The sequence below is a fragment of the Pleurodeles waltl genome, chromosome 6 (genome assembly GCF_031143425.1).
Source record: "Pleurodeles waltl isolate 20211129_DDA chromosome 6, aPleWal1.hap1.20221129, whole genome shotgun sequence".
Lineage (NCBI taxonomy): Eukaryota > Metazoa > Chordata > Amphibia > Caudata > Salamandridae > Pleurodeles > Pleurodeles waltl.
Genome location: NC_090445.1, coordinates 470,928,131 through 470,945,708, shown reverse-complemented (window position 1 = coordinate 470,945,708; position 17,578 = coordinate 470,928,131). Strand labels below are relative to the sequence as shown.

Below are 17,578 nucleotides of genomic sequence, written 5' to 3'. Positions count from 1 at the left end.
CATGGGTTAGTCCCAGAGCATCCACTGGTGAACGTGACATTTATTATTTGGTATGTACAGGGCTAATAGTTCCCGGGCGCATACATGCAGGATGAAAACAAAGGTAAAAATTAATAGAAAACAGTTTCATCCTTCAGATTGTTAAACAACATGTTGTGGATGCGATTGAGGGGGAAGGGAAGCACAAATGGTCTTACTGACCTTATATCTGGTGTTGGTTGCAAGATCCCCCACTTGTACAAAAGTGCAGGTTTCCTGCTTTCACAGTCTATAAGATATTCACTAGACCCCATCGCCATTCATCATCAGATTTCAAGGGAAGCAGAGCTGGGGATTTTTTTGTTCAGGAGAAGAGAAAAGGGGACCCCTACTGGCTTGGCTGCACTTGACTTCCATCTGCCCCGGATATCCCTTGTACCCGTGCGAGGGCCTCGTACCACTGGCACCTGGCCGTCCTTCTCATGTTTTGTCGTCCCCAGGGCACTCTTTTATCAGCCAGGCTTCAGTAACGTGCCTATTCTCTGGCCTGCACTGGCCCTTGTGCGCAGCTGCGACTTCATTGTCTTTGGGGGGCTGCGCAGGACCCCCTCTAAACCCGCATTTCATTGACCTTCTTAATTGGTGTGTCTGCGCCCCAGTGTGTTGCAACGGGCCACTGGCTGCTACAGATCCCACCGCGCCAGACAAAGGGGCTTCTTTCGGCATGCCAGTGGACAAAGGCGGGCACAGACCCCCGGGCAAAAAAGAAGAAACGATCCTCTTTTATCTCACAACTTGGCTTTTGCTTCCTCTGGGGGGAGCAAGGGCGCGTTGAGCGTGTAAGGTCGGCCTTGGCATTGCCCATTGAAATGCAGTTAGGCGTAACCACCCCATGCGGGGCAGTAGGGCCTGCCAAGGTACTCTGTGAGCACAATGCACGCTGCCCTTCTGTTGTATCTCTGGTACTCGCATGGGGCTGGAGAATTCACCAAAAGTGTTTCTGTCTGGTGGGACCCCAACTTCGACACAAATTAGGTTTCCGCTGTGTGCTACACAGTGAGCTAGCAGTGTGTTAAACACTAGTAGTGCTCACACACCAAAAAGTATTGCTTTTTGCAGTTTGTATCATCTAACTCAGTGGCAGACATTTAACAAACTTCTGAACCATAAAGCCTGGGTAGGCCATGTTGGAATTCGAACTTGTGTTTAGGGGTGTGTGCAAAATCACGTACTTTTATTTCAGGAAAAATCGTGATCTTTGTGACATTATATCAACCTGCACTTTCAGCACGAAATGTTATTTGCAGGAATCTACGCAACTTTATTTATGCGTGGGCATACTTCTATAAAGTTCCAGTGCAAAAGCGTCTTTTAGCGCTGGATTTTCCGCACGAACCATTCCAAGAGCAATATTTCCTGGGGGAAATATTATGCAAAACTGCATGATGTGGAAATTTGAGCTAGGCCAGATCTGTGCAGGAGGCCCTCAACCCCCGGAGTTGTGTTAAAGCCACTAGTATTGTAGAAGTGAGGAGAGGCCCCTGCCCCGCATCCGATCCTAGCATTATCGCCAAATTGTCGAATGATCTAGAACTCACGCATCCCATGCCACCTCAGCAGAAAGTGGGAGCGGAAGAGCTAAGTGCGCAGAAAAGGCAGCGCTCGTGCCTTCCCCTCGCTGAGCAAAGCCTCATTAATATACCATCAGCCCAACAAACAGCTGAAGGGGAGCCTGTCAGGATGAATGATGGCGCGCCGAGCCCGCGCCATCCAGGAGAGCGGCAGTGGGGGGAGCGCCGACGACGAGGCAGGGTCGCCCCCTGCCCAGATCCCCCGATTTCACTCGGCTGTGCTACGATATACCACTGACAATTTTTATATCAAAAGCCACAAACTGAAGTGTCTCGTGACATTTACACACGGGTTTGGTCGACTCATAGTTAGATACTGACACGCAGCAGACACACCAGCCCGCTGTGATTTCTTAGTCCCTCTGGAACAATAACTTTACATAAACCTAGACCTGACCCAGAGCCCCGGCCTTCGGAGAGCCGGCCTTCGGAGAGCCGTATGGCTGCGCATGCGCAGCGTGGAGACCCTACCTCCGTGCAAATAATGTTCAATTCTGTTAAAGACAGGGAGGCAAGGATTATGCCTTTCTTTCTTTATTTGAGCTTCAACAGCAGCCAATCAAAAAGCAAATAACTTTAAACTACATAACCCATGAGCCCAAGACTCCTCCAGTCACAGATGTCAGGTCCCCGATAAATAGCGCTCACACCATAGTCCTTGCTCTTTTTTTTGCGACCCACCGACAAGCCTCAACACCTGAAAAAAATCCAATGGCATTGGAAACAAGGAACCTTCCCAACCAAACTGCCTCGTCCAGGCGAACTTTCTTTGCAACAGCGAATCACCACAAGTCAGTCATCCTCATCATTCATGACGCCTTCACATCTGAACCTGAAATATAAAAAAAGCAGCTAACCTCCGTTTCATAGATATATGATCTTCAATAGGGCGGGAAAACTGGTGTTGCAATAACCATGACCAATTCATCACATGAACAAACATTACCTATGGAAATATCTTTTCTACTCATAACATCATTTCTCATAGACACTACCATTTCTCCAGGTGGGATAATCCTCGCCTCTGTGTCCTTAAAAGAACTGAAAATTTTTGACGCATCAGTTTGATTTTTTTAAATTCTATGTCAGGACCGGAGGCTTCGGATTATGCTAGTTTAAAGTTGATTCACCACCACAGATGCAATATCCACAATAGGTTTATGATAAAGTACTTTAAAAGTAGAATCAGAAGACCAGTCCACCGCTGCCATAAGATCTTCAAGTTGAGATCCAACAGAAAAAGTCTTAGAAGCCATAGCGCCCCACACTGAATGAGCCCTCTACAAGGAGACTTAAATCCCCGCTTCATGTAAAAGCCATTTAATCTATCTAGCAAGTGTGGCAGAAGTGACCGAGCGGTTTCTGCAAAGAAATAAGTAACTGACCTTTGAAATCAGTACTCAATTCACCTGTACAATGTGCTTTAATACATTTAACCACACACAGTTTATGATGGTGAGGGAAAGCAGGATAATTAATACATTTTGATGTAGTTTTTGTACGCCTGAAAAACTTAAAGGAAATCCTGGAAGGAGTAAATATTCTACCTGCTAAATCCAAGGCCGCATGTACGATACACATTTGCAAGAGACCAGATGTAACAAAAGAGTCAATTTATCTGACAATTGTTTGCATGATCAATCTTCTTTTACCGGCCAGCATGTAAGAAACCTCAACACTATATTAACATCCCATAAATAAGAATATCTTGGCTGTGGAGGTTTAACCATTTTAATACCTGTAAGAACCTTACACACTAGAGGATGTTTGCCCACTAGTCTACCATACAGATGTGGATAACCTGCCAGGATAACTGAGTGGAAATTGTTCACAGTCCTATACACCAGTCCTTGATTAGCTAACTCCGACAGAAAAGTAACAATCATATGTGCCCCTGCTCCTATGGAATCCACACTCCCTTTGTTACACCAATGTACCCATCGATGCCAAGCAGCCTTTTATCATTTATGAGTAGAAGGAGCCCAAGATTGACAGGAAGAACAACAAAGCATCCTTCAAAACTCTTGGCATTTGCCAGTGGTTCCTGAAAGTCTCCATGCCATGAGGGATGATAGCCTTCAAGTCACCAAAGGAGTCAGCAAAGGATGTGGTAAACCCAATAGATCCAAGAGGAGATTCAGAAACAAAATGATTTGTATCTGTGAAGCACACAACAGTGCCATCACCACCGGAAACTACGACTGAGCCTTCCAACAGGGAGTCACCAACACCAACTTTGCTTATTGTCGACATATCTGCAACAAGACCCTCTGGATCACGCAGAAGGGAGGAAATGCATACAGAAGTTCTGCTGCCAAGAATAAAAGAGTGGAAATGGGAATTTAGTCAAGAAGAAATGAGATCTATGAGGCAAGGGCCCCAACGCTGATTCAGGTGCCAGAATACCCGAGGATGAAGTTTCCAATCACTGGAATCTCTCAGGAAGTGAGAGTTCAGATCTGCTATTACATTGTTCCGGCCTGGAGAATATTCCACCATCACTGAAATTTGATGTTGGAGACAATAATGCCAAAAATCTTTGGCAATCTCTACCAGAACACAAGACTTCATTCCCCCCCACCAAGTGATTGATATAACAAACCGTCAAGACAGTGTCCGTTTTCAAAAGAATGCAACAGCTCGTCTTGCGAGAAGACAGAGTACAGATCTCAAACAGTCCGGCCAGAACCTCCAGACAATTAATGTGTAGGTGAAGTTCTTCCAGGGACCAGCGGTCCCCCTTCTCCACCGAACCACATTTGGCCCCGCAGCCCCATCTGCTGGCATCTGATTCTATCACTACTTACGGAACCAACGCAAAGGTCGCCCTGCCTTTTCATGCGTCCATCTGTTCCAACCACCAGTTCATCTCCGTCCTGGCCTCGTCTGACAGCATTATTTTCTCTGAATATGATAAGCCCTGTCGAAGATGTAAGATCTTCAACCTCTGGAGAGCCCGATAATGTAGACGTTCATGAAAAATCGCCTGTATGGAGGATGCTAACAACCCGACCAGGCGAGCCAGGATCCTTAATGATATAGTCGGATGGGCAAGCAATCTCCTCAACTCTTTCGTAATCAACAACATTTCTTCTTCAGAGGCAGAAGAAGTTGTGCTTTGACAGAGTCCTCTTGAAAACCTAGAAGTCTAGATTCTGAGAAGGAACTAATATGAATTTCTCTGCCTTGATGATGAAGCTCAGATCCTGCAGGAGCTGGATCATTCAAGAGGGATGAAGGATGACTGTGTCCCTTTCTTGTGCCATGATGAGAATGTTGTCCAAATATATGATCAAATGCTCATACTGCTCCTCAGTTGGCCTTGATAGTAGTCAAACTTGAGACCTTCACACCAGCAAGTGTTCATCTCACGGAGCCATTCTGCTGGCTATATTGTATGCTATTAATTAATTGGCAATTAATAGCATAATTGTGTGCCAAACCTGCACACATGTGCCACATTATATGACATCGAATGTTTTAAAGAGCCAGATGTTAAAAAAATATATATGCTTCATGTCTTACAGGGATCCTTTGCTGCTGTCTTCCATTGTACATATCTCTTTTAAAGTCCTTTTCATTTTTCGAGATCATGCAAAGCTTTCATAAAGGTTAATCTCTTGGTAGTTTATAGGCTGTGTCTCGAGGTTAACTGAGTTTGGAGGAAGGGTGGGAGTGAATAGAAGCCTTGACACACCTGACAAATGGCCTCACTGATTGCCTGCCTCGACTCAAATACTCACAGTAAATGCTTTCTGAATAAGTTCTGGATATTGAGTTATAATTAACAGCAAAGACAGGAGTGAAATACAACTATTCATGGAAAAAGCTTTTTGAATCGGGCTCCATGTCTTAAGCACTGTTTTTGTTCTTGCACGATGTTACGCTCATGTGACTTCATGCATGTCTTGAATATATGCCACAATTAATGCTGTCTCCAAACGTGCACACCGGTTTCTCGGTTTTTTTCCTGTGGGAGGTGAACTACGGAAGCCCCACTGAGCTCCATGTACTGTGCAGCATGGATCACTCCGGAGACCGGGGCCATGTCCTTGGCAGGGTGTCACTAGAGTGCGCTTCAGTCACTGACGTGTGACAGGAGGGTCGGCGTGAGGTAGATTTACTTTGGCTTTTCAGTGAGTGCTGTGACCGCTTCTTGTTACATTTGTCGAGCACAAGACTGGCTCCTAGACAGGGTAAGATGGCTGCCACGCCTGTGGGGCTCTGTATTGGAGTTGACATCAAAACGTCGGTGGATGATTTGTAGCTCAAATTTGCACTTTTGTAGCCGTCTCCTGCTCCTACAGCCACCCAGACTAAGTGAGACACCTGTGAAGTCATGTTACTGCAATATCACATTGTTTACCTTCTAGTAGCATATTTCAGTGAATGCTTCAGAACCGCATTAAGGTCTAGTGTAGGTCGCCGGGGTGATCGTTGCTTAAATACTGACCTATTTTAGCACATGTGTGCTCAAGCTACATTCCCATCAGGGGAATTGCAGCAGAAATATTTATTTGTATAGAAATGGAAGAACACAAGACACGTTTCGCTAAATGCAGTTGCCTCGGTATCACTTGATTGTACGAGACAAAGGTGAGATATATAAGACGTGTGAGCGGAGGTGTGAGATGTGACTTCCATTCTCACGTGTCACCCCTGAGGACAAGGCCATAATTCAAGAGTGCCCGTCGACTATCAAGCGCCCTTTGCAGCCCCCAAACTCTCAGTGACTGCCAAGTATAAAACTCACTGCTAATGACACGGGTCCCTCGTTCTTATCGTATATAAGTCAGGGGCCCAAGCCACTGCGTCGATTATAGAGTGTCCTAAAGGGTTATATTGTACGAGGCAGGCTTTGCATTTTTCATCTGTTTATTTTAATTATTGGCTCGAGGAGAAAGCTATGTTTTTTCTAAAATTAACAATACCGAAAGATAGGAAACCGATTTTTTTACGTTTTAGTGTAGTTAACCTTTACACTATTTTTTGTAGTGCTGTATTATTATTATATACTGACTACAAGGCAGGAAGTAGCTGGTCCATACATTTACTTTATCAAGGGAGTGTTTCCATTGCTCTGGTTGGATGGTGACGTTCCTGGGTGGTGGCGTAAGGATCCTCTTTATACATATGCTGTTTCAGCGTCTTAAAAAGGCCGAAGCTTCATCAACTAACACAGACAGAGATCCAACTGTAGTCCCTTTCAGTTGTGCTGCAAGCATGTGGCTGAGAAGCTGAGGCTACAATCTGGTCATGTTCCAATGTCAAGCACTTGCTCATCGGTAGCTTTTCTACTGTAATTCTATGAGCAACTCTTGGAAGTCATCCTTTCTCCGCACTTCTCCCAGTTGTCTTTGACCCCACTGCAGTCTCTGTAGCCCTTCCGCCTCGAGAACCTTGTGCCTTTCTTCCACCCCTTTCACCCTGCCCCTATCTCTAATCCCTTCTCCTTTCACTCCTCATTGAGGTACTGAGGGGGAAAGCTTGCTCTCATGCTCTTGAGGTCTGCCTGTTCGATGAGGGAGGGAGCGAACCTTTCATTGATATCCATAATGTGCCCGGCCTGTGAGGGAATGAAGCTTGTACTGCTGATGTCCCTGCTGTACCTTTCTGTGAAGAAAGAACCACGGGCGGCTAATGCCATGATGCGAATGGTCCACGAGAGAGGGAAGCTTGTGGCACTTCTAGCACGTACAGCACAACCGCACGTGAGCAAGCTTCCCTCCACTCAGTACAGGCTCCAGATAGGCAGCAGAAGCGCAGGCTTCCTTGCAGAACTGGCAGAGCTGTGCTGATGTAGTGAAAGCTTCAAGGCCCCTCAAAGCACAGACACAGGCACGGGAGAAGATATTGTGAACTGAGCACCAAGATGGTCAAGAGACTGGGCAGGAGGGGAATAAACTGGACATAGGAAGGTTACGGAGCAGAGAGAAACGGAGGAACTTTTGTTTGTAACTGCTTGAGGAGTTAGGGACAAACAGGGCACAAATAAGACTTTGGTCTATGTGTTGGGGGAAGGGGTGAGTAGGGAATTGAAAAAAGATAGTTGCCTGTTCTGTGAGGAGGAACATTTGGAACTAATGGTGCCCAAACTGTGTCTTTGGTGTTTGTTATTGAACTCAGTAAAACATGTCTCACAAAGTTTTCTGCAGTTGGATAAAATGTTTCACTTTACCATGTAAATTTAGCAACTTGAAAGATTTAACTGGAATTATTTTAGAAAGGAGGCTTCTACAAACTGGATAGAAAAAGTAGCTGAACAGTTAAAAGTCAGCATTTCTCCACCTAAATCCTTTTTCTGACTCATCTCCTTCTCCTCTCCACTGTTTGTGTTGTTACGGAACATGAGGATCCCTGTTCACCTATTCACCTTTTTTGTATTCATTACCCACTTGTGGTTCCCATCATCATCATATCAGGGCCTTTTGACTTTGCATTGTTGCGTGTATTTTTTGTGTGCTAACAACTTAGATTGAGGTTTATTGACCTTTGCAGTATTTAGTGCTCACCATTAGACTGTGATCTTCTTACCTCTATATTCTGGGTTCTGAACATGGGTATACATTTGTGTTTATCCCCGCCTTCAAACCATGACCTCTAAATCTGTTAATTTTTCAGAACCTGACCCTGAGTGTGTCCATGTGTTTCCTTCTCAGATCATGACTATGTCAGGTCCTCCTGAAGGTGGAACAAGGGTGACCATCCACGGCGTGAACTTGGGCCTTGACTTCTCTGAGATCGCCAATAATGTCCAAGTCGCAGGCGTGCAGTGTCGGCCGCTGGAGGAGCAGTATATCATCGCTGAGCAGTGAGTACCTTGCATCCTGTAAAGGATAAAGTGGTGGCTGAGAGTTTAGAACAGCACACTACCAAATGTGTGCAACAGGCAAGATCCTCAAGTTTTACACCTCACCGTTATATGGGGAGAAGATGGACCTTGAGCTCTTTCTTTCCACCACTCACTTGCGTGCCAAGAAAGGTGTGAACAATGATCTTTATATTCATGCTCCTTCTCTTGTGGGTGCAAGAGGAGAGGGTCCTAATCTTCAGATATATACTCTGACAATGTTCCCACTATATCCTCATGAAGATTTTTGGTATGTATGAAGGGGTTATATTTTTTCATGTTTGATCCCCTTATGAAACGGTGTGGAAAAAAATTAGATTCCTTTGGTTGGGGGAATGGCTAATGTTTTGAGAGGAAGATGGCAATGTCAAGCCTGCAGCGTGGTACTGCAAATGCCACAATTCGCTATGAGTACATACTTGCAGAAAGCATTTACGCGAGGGGCAGTTCTGATAAATATAAATGATCTCATCCTCATCAGGTAAGAAGAGCTGATGTATGTGAATTTGACAGAGGCAAACGGTATGGCTTGACCTTTGATTAATGAGTCCTGATTAAAAATGCATCAGTGATTGCTTGTGTGATAAACAGGTTGATGGGGAGACCCTTTCCCTATTCCACTTCTTTTACACTTGTTTGTGTGCCTTTTCTTTGCCAGTGGATTGAATGCCAGAGCTGTCATTCATGTGGCACTCAACGACATTTCAGTCACATCTTGTTTTGCCTGGGTAGTTTCACACATATACTGTGTTTATTTCCACTCCTGGAAAAAGAACAGAGGAATGCTTTGGTCTGGCCTACACTGATTGATAAAATGTGTGTACTTGTTTCTGTTGCCAGATGTCCCTCTTTACCTTAGGCTACATTGTTGCTTTTCTGCTTGCTCTTGTCCAGTTGTGTATTGTTGTGTATTATAAGGTTTTTGTTATTTTTGTGAAGTGTGGGTTTCCATCATGCTAGTTTCCCAATTAACATCAAATATTTGTACTACCACCCCATAATGTTGAAGATATCTTGTTTGGTAATTGCTCAAGTCCGAATAACTAGCACAAGAGTGTATTGGTTTGAGGGGCGCGTTCCATTCTGAGTCCCATGAACATTTAGAAACGGGTATGTGTGTTCGTCTACTATCAAGGTTTTTATATTTTGTCTGTTATAATTTGCAAGTGTAATTGTTTGCAGTTTAGCATTCTATAATCTGTTTCTACCAGCTCTGTACACATGGTCTCAGATTTCAGTGCTGATCTGCCTATAGAGTATTTTTATAAGCCTTTAGTACATACACCTGATATCTGTGTTTGCACTATGTGTCTGGTATCAGCCTTTGGTATGATATTGTTAGCATCCACCAGTAAAGTTAGCTCTCTGTGGGATCTCTGTCTACTATATGACGCCCATGTTTAAAAGTTAGACTAGCGTATCTCTCTAGTTTATATCTCTCTTGCAAATTGCCTATGGTACCACTTACTGCTTCTTTCTCAGATCCTGTCATTTATACGTCTGTGTGGTACATATTTATCTTGCCCTCAGACACAAACTGCATGCTTGTCCATTGTCCATTGTTTCTCCTCATTTCTCCTCGTGCCTGTGCATCTGTCTTACTTGTACCTCCTCACTCATGTCTCTCGTTTTCATTTCTCCCTAGTGTTTCATCCCCCCTCTGTTTCCCGGGCCCATTTTCATGTTTGTCTCTCACGTTTCTTTCTCTCTTCTACCCTCTCTTTCTGTCTCCCGCTATCCTTCTTGCATGTCTGACCCTCAATCCCCCTGTGCAATGATCGTGCGTGGTTGCTTCCTTTTTAGTTAAACCTACTAGACAGTGCATGCATTGTCTGTTGCAAGACATATTGTAGCTTACCAAGAACACAGCTGGGCCAGGAAACTGTCTAACGCTGACCATTCATTGGCTCGTCTATCGCTCTCATTTGCCTCCTTCTTATTTGCGTCCCAGCTTGTCAGTCTTGTTTTTGTCCCTCCCATGGAGCATTTCCTCTTCACCATCTCTTTGATTGACTGGCATCTCTGCTTCCATTGCTTCCCTTTCAAGCGTTATTTTTTTCTTTTGTGGCCCTCATGAGAGTGGGTGTGCTTTCAAGCTGTCTCCATCATATACTTTTTTCCCAGTGCATTTGTGTTGCGTGCATTTGTGTTGCTCTCTGTTACCAGTGTGCTTCTCTCCACCTACTTCCTGTTGTGCATGTCTATGTGCTTCTCCCCATTGCTTCCCTGTGTCCTCTATGTTGCTTACTTTCACCCTTGCGCTCCTTCTGTCTCTCCTTTGTTTCTTTCCCCACCCACACCCTCTGTGTTGCTATCCCCCATCCTCTGTGTTGCTTCCTCATCCCTCCCCCTGTCCTGTGTTCCCTCTGCGGATCCATGCTGCACTGTGTGTTGCTTAGGCATACCTTCTGCCCTCCCCATTTTGCTTAGACATCTGATGTTGCTACAGCATATCCCCGCTGCCCCCTGTGGTTTCGGCTCCCCTTGTTGTTTTTTCCCCCAGCCCGCTTCTAAAACAACAGAAAACACGTTTGTGCTTTCTATTTTCTTTGTAGTTTCCGATCCAATTCGGATCAGTGACTAAAAAGAAAAAAAAGTCTCAGTCATTGTGCGTGCTCCTACAAATTACAAAATGACGCAGCATCAGTCGCAAGTCGCTGCCCTCTGAAGGAGCGGGCAGGTGCAGCGTGCAGGGGGATAACATTTAATAAAAAATTAAATAGATAAAAACTCACCTCCTCTGTTGCCGCCGCGCCACTCCTCTGTCCCTCATCGTTCCAGGCTGCATGCACAGGATGCCAGTGTGCCCTGCAGCCAATCCTGACCCTGCTCAAAGCAGTGTCAGGAGTGGCTGGGAGCAGACTGGGAGCCTGTGCAGGCTCTCTCCAGCCCAGCAACTGTGTCGCTGGGCTGCAGAGAGCCTACTGCGCATGTATGTTTGGCTGGCCGAGACGGCAGGCCAAACATACATGTGCAGTGAGGGGAGTGCACAGTGCATTCCCCTCATCGTCATCATCCCCAATGCCCCGCCCCTTCAACAAACAAAATGATAATAAACATGATTTATTATCCTTTCATTGTTAAAGGATGTGCAGCGGCTGATGCTGGCCGGGGCGACGCTCCTCTGCCCTAACAGATGAGCCACCCCTGCGTAGCATCAAATGTTTTTTTAAAAACAAGAACTATTAGCTTTGCCAATGCTCGTTCTTTTAACCCCTTGCGTAGTCAGTCCGTCATTTCTGTTACTCACACCAGTCCACCATATCAGACCCTTGTCTTTGTCAGTCACGCTCCTCACTCATGCGCCCCTTACAAATTCGCACACGTGTTTGTCCTTCATGCCTTGTCCCTATATCTACTAAAGTCTTAATAACAAGCACAAAACGTGGCAATCTGCATAACCCAATGCTTGGCAAAAAAAAATCACATACATAAACAGAGAAAAAAGTAACAGTGCCTCTAATCTTATATACGGTTTTATACCTTTTTAACTTTTGGCACCAACACTGCCTCGCTTTCTTTCCGTATTTGCCTTACTTTTCTAACCAGTCCCTTCACTCATCGGACCCCCCTTATTTTTATTTAGAAGCGCTTTGTATCATTGTATCCTGGACGTATCTCTCTGCACAGTCTCTGCAGAGCCATTGCCACTCAACACGCGCTCTCCTTCTCAAAACATTTCAGAAACAGCAGAACATATGTCCCTTTCATAGGTTTATTTGCTCATCTGCTGCTCCATGCGAATTTACAATTTTCTGCTGACATTTTTCTTGGTGAAGTAAATAAATTGACTTTAACACGGGCCCCCTGGATTAAGCTGCTGTCATCGCCCCACGTGCCGAAACAAACGACTCAGTCTACCCGGGTGCGTGTGACGCATTTCAATGTTTGCGCGAAGCGTCAGGACGAGCAAGGTGCCGGTCACAGACTATCCCTGGGGTGGATACTGTCTGGAGAGCGTGAGCTGGTGAGCCGACCATCAAACACAAGGGAGCACCTAGAAACAGTTACTTGAAGGACTTTTGGAGCCACACCTTCTAAACCCAATTTAGGGTACATTTTTCACCCATGTATTTGTGCTTTAATGCCTTATCCGTCCTTTTTTTTTTTTTTAGAATGGTGGCAGCAGTTAATGCTGTTTGCCTATAGAGGTTCTGCAGAAAGAGCAGTGGTCATGTGTGAGTGCTCGTTGTGTAAGTGAGTAGTTGGATGGGTGTTGGTAGCTTAAGTGCCCTCTTGCTGTCGGGTGTTTATAGCTGTTACGTATTATTCTTATACGCATGAGGTCACTAATTGTTACTTACATAATTTAATTACCAGAAGTTAATTCCCTCTGTTGTGTGCACGCGAACTTGTTCGAGATGGGGTATACTCCGCAAAGAGCCTGAACCATTCTACTCTAGCACGATTGTGCGTGCAATTCTTGTGTCACATTACTCACACCACTTTTTGGACCTGGGTATTTTTTATGCAGTCATTCATACTTCAAGGAGTGCTTGATGTAAATAAATCTGTTCCTGCCTTCTTAGCCCTTCAGATATATAGACCGTTCAGAAGAAGGCCTGGATTTCCTACTAGTTCTGCCTGTCTCAGATATGTTCCTTAAGACAAACTTCCAGTGTTTTTGCTGTGTGTAACCCCAGTGGCTCTCGCCGAGAGACTGTAGGTAATGCTGGGTACACAGTGTAGTGATTTCTGTTGTGAAAACAATATCGGTGTACTTGTGGGACCCGTTGACAAAGTCTGTTTGTAAGGATAGTTTGCTCCGTAGGCCTTTAATCTTCAACAATAAATGATATGCCCTCCCATTAGAGACACTACGGTAAACCTACGTCAAACAACAGAACGCCATTGCCAGTCAGTGCATGATGGAAACATGGCAGTCTTGAATCGCACCTTCCCAGAGCATTTACAAAAAACTACTAAACTGCATCCAGGAATGACCAAGCCTGCCAGTGAATAAACTCCTCTCTCTCTGATCTCCTGTAAATGCATGTCTAATGACATTTTTCTAACTTTCTAATTTGCACTATTCCAACAATGCTTTGGTTTCCATGAAGTCGCCAGTTTGAATGCTCTCTCCACTTCACATATTTTTGTCTTTAATTATTATTTTCCCCTGGCCTGCCACACCTTCCCGCACACATATTCTGCACAACTCGGGATTGTACACTCAGTTGTAGGTTTGACACTCCGATTAGTATATCAAATATTGTCAAAAACAATATGTTATGGCTTGGTGAGACTTGTGCGATGCTTGTTCTTATGCAGTTTTCTGACCCTCCCCCCCCCGTAGGAAATCTCTTGTATGCCATTCAGAATTTACATTTACATATTATACACATACTTGAATGTTTATAACATATATGCTTGAACTCAGTTGGACTACAATTGGCAAAACTGTGAATTTAAGAAAAGTTTACTATAGGAAAAAAACAATTTGAAAATAAATTGCAGAACGTAAGAAAGAAACAATGGTTAAAAAAAGAACACTGTATAAATCAGTGCTTAAAACCAGAGCACTCAAGTCTAAGCGGTAACATTGTGAGAGGAAAGTAAATGTGTACCATGTGCAGCTTGACTTGCCCATAGCTATAGAGGAAAGTAGTACATAAGCCTATTAAATCCTACAAATGTGTTTCTCATCGTTACCTTCCCACAGCCAAAGCAACCCAAAGTCTCTGCAGATTTGATGGAACCCCCTCTTTTTCTCCTAAATAGACATCTAGGGCGGGTGGGCTCTCAGCTCAGAAATTATTTCTCCCATTCTGAGGTGGTGGAGATACGAATATGCATCTCTTTTGACCTGGAGGGCGGATCCTTTAATGTGCTTGACGTAACAGCATTTCAGACCAGAATTAGGTTAAGTTTGGTAAAAGGGACATTTGTCCCAGTCACACGCCTCAGGGGTACCGCTGTCTTAATTTGTCATGGGGCATCTGCTGACCTCCTGAAAAGGCACGTCGCTGATCGTTCCTAATCCAATTTGAAAAACATCCCTCCTCCAAATTTGGCATGAGTTTTCAAGATGGCTGCCGCAAACCTCGTTAGTCTATTGCCCAGAGCAGTGCAGGCCCCTAGCCAGCCCTCTCGGGGCCCACGAACCGTGTTATCGTGAGCCTGTGGCAGACAGGTCTGCTGGGCGCAGGGCATGTGTCAGAGAGATCTGGTTTCCATCTGCTACTCTCCACGTCCGATATTATGTGGTACCGCTCTGCTAGATTTCCCACCGTGCGGGGAAGGTTGGTCTAGCGACAAAAGGTGAAACTACTCGATACGCAAATGCAGTCGAATATTGTGAAATAACATCTGATGTGTACTAAGGAACCTGGAAAGAATGTCACAATAGCGCACTTGTCGTGTGAACATGATGTTTCATATTAAAGACTTGTTATCTGGAAGAAAATCTTTAAAATCGCATAATTCTCTTGAAATTAAAATGTACATACTGCTGCTGTGATATGCATCATTTATTTCTGCTGCTGCGAGGAATGAAATTGCGTGCTTTTCCGAGAAAAAATGTCAGTACACTTTTTCCATTAATCTAGAGAGGAGGTTCTCATAAAAAAGATGTAATATTTTGTCTTACAAATTTACATGTGGGTGTTTCTCATGCGCATTATACAGCCTTTCCAATGACATCTTTATTGGAAGCTTTACTCGGTTCTAGGGTCTTGTATAGTCGAAGGGCCCATAAATATGTTTTACATTAAAAAAATAGCTTTGGGCCAAGAGTAGCAGCAATAGCCAAAAGTGTACGGGGCAAGTCCTAAATCTGTGATCTGTCATATACATTTTTTCAGTCTAATGTAAAGATCTCAGGAACTGTGATATGTTCACATGGAGCGGTGAGTTGGGTATTAAAATATTCCAACCCCCATTTTATAAGTGGAATGGCACTCAACAACTTGGTGTTCTGTATTCAGGGTAGCTGGTCTTTGTATGCTTGGAAATCCCAACATGGTTTTTGGGATCTTAGTCATGTGATGGTGAGCTTAGCCAATAAGGTAGCTGTTTGAATCAAGCGTCAGGTTTGACTGGGACTGACTAAGCATTCCTTCCTTCTGAGGTACACATTTTATGTACCATTAAATTGGGTGATATCACCATGTGCAATTTACAGCACCGGGTAACACAAAGTAAAAAACAAGTTGCTATGATTGTTACAAATAGGCCAATGAAGTGTGAAACGGAGGGATGAGAGGGTGCAAATTGTGCTTCCTGGATACATTTTTGGTTCTCTGATTTCGTGAAGCGCAGGATGGCTTGACTGTGACTGAAAGATTATGTGGCTGAAATGAGGACTGGCCAAAGTCGGCTGTGATGGGTAGTGGGTCAACTGTGTGCGGTCAGCACTGGCACCTACCAAAACGTTTTGGAATAGTTTTAAAACTCCGTTGGAGTTTCCGGGGAACGAATAAGACACTTCCTGGTATCTTTCTGGAACTATGTAAAATCATCATAGGAAACTTTGGAAAACTATTTAACTGTCACTGTATTTCTTTATAAAACTCAAAAGGAAATCCTCTTGGAGTAGTGTGAGTCCTTGTTGGTTCCTCGTTTCTGTAGGGTGGGTCTTGCATTCCTTAATGGGTTGTCAAAAGAGCTGTAAGAAGGTCTGGTGCGAGAATCAGAATGTGGCCTCTGTCTCAATGTCTCCCCTTTGTTTCTTCAGGATTGTCTGTGAGATGGGCCAAGCGGAGCCTGGCATCACTTCAGGTCCAGTGCTGCTGTGCATCGGAGAGTGTAAGGCGGAATTCATGGCCAAGTCTGCCCAGCAGTATACCTTTGTGGTGAGTACAGACACCAGGCTTAGAGAAAAAAATCTGCTTTGATTTATGGGCAAGTCTGAGGGGCATCCTATGTGTACCGTGGTTTTAGGGCTTGGGACAGAGGAAAGAAGATTGTGTGTGAAGGACTTTCTGATTAAAGCTGAATAAGAGTACACACAGGGCCACTAGAATTTTGCAGTTTGCAGCTGCTGCAGTTTCCACCTCATTATGGACTTGCCGCATTTGTCATATAATGCATCATCTGCTTGATAATGAGCAGATTTTAACAAACGGTTCAAAACTTACTAAAACACAGAGAGAGATGTTGCAGCTCAGTGGAAGCCCCTTTGCAAAGATTAACAGGTCAGTTTTATGTTACTCATTGCTGTATTTGGGTGATAAAGTGGTACTGCCGAGGTGAAACCTTGCCCAGACAGTGATAACGTGTAAAAATGACAAAATAATGAAGTAATACTATCACAAAATGTACTGAATTAAACCTCATAATTTGCTTTTGTTGCTGCATAAAGTAGTCACCCCTTCCGCATAATTAGGTCCATTCCTCCTCCTTTATTAAGAGGCACTGACTTGGAATATGCCAAGAAACGTCTTTTCTATATACTTGTTTAGGAGAAAATAGTGCCCTGGTACACCCACCAGCATAACTTTAGGGGGCAAATGCAACGTGTTGTAATGACTATTCTGTGTATGAAGCTCTTTCAATTCTGCCTGGTAGCACACATGTGGGTGAGTTTTTTACTTATGCCATGGCAAGCAAAGACTTATCTATGTAGTACATCATCAGGAATTATCTGCTCATCCTGCTTAGTTGCATATTTCATGTCAAGTGTATTTCCTACCCCCACCCAGCTGCCTTTACTGCGAATATCACGCAATTTCCCATCACGTCGATATTTTTTAAAATATTTGTATTTATTGAGGGTCTTGAAGGTGCAATATCCTTTCTTAAAATGTGCTTTCTCGCGCATTTATTTTGTTATCACTCCAAGATAAGGGCCAAACATCTTGATTCTGTAAAAAAAAATTAAAAAAAATGACAGCTGCCTCATGTATCCTGCATCATGGCCACACGCAGACGTCACAACGCAAGCGTGCAAGTGCATTGCTTTTGCATTCACTTTATATCCAGGGTGAATGCCTCAATAAAAGATGAGAGGCCGCTGATAGGGAATGCCTTTACCTCATCATAACAAAAAGAATGGCTGCTCAAGAGGGCTTTCTTCAACGTTTAGTTCCTTTTTGTGAAGCCCAATCTAGTGGGAGGAGTTTTCACCTTGTGTTTAGATTTGCGGAGAACTCTACTTCCGTATTATTACCGAATGAAG

General features: G+C 44.2%; 1 protein-coding gene across 1 annotated transcript in view; it reads left to right on the top strand.

The window, feature by feature from the left end:
• Nucleotides 1-17,578, top strand: part of PLXNA2 (plexin A2) — a 473,762-nt gene that overhangs the window by 345,390 nt on the left and 110,794 nt on the right. The window contains exons 13-14 of the mRNA XM_069238625.1: nt 8,270-8,421; nt 16,136-16,253. Coding sequence (XP_069094726.1) covers nt 8,270-8,421; nt 16,136-16,253 — 270 coding nt within the window. The remainder of the gene's footprint in view (nt 1-8,269; nt 8,422-16,135; nt 16,254-17,578) is intronic.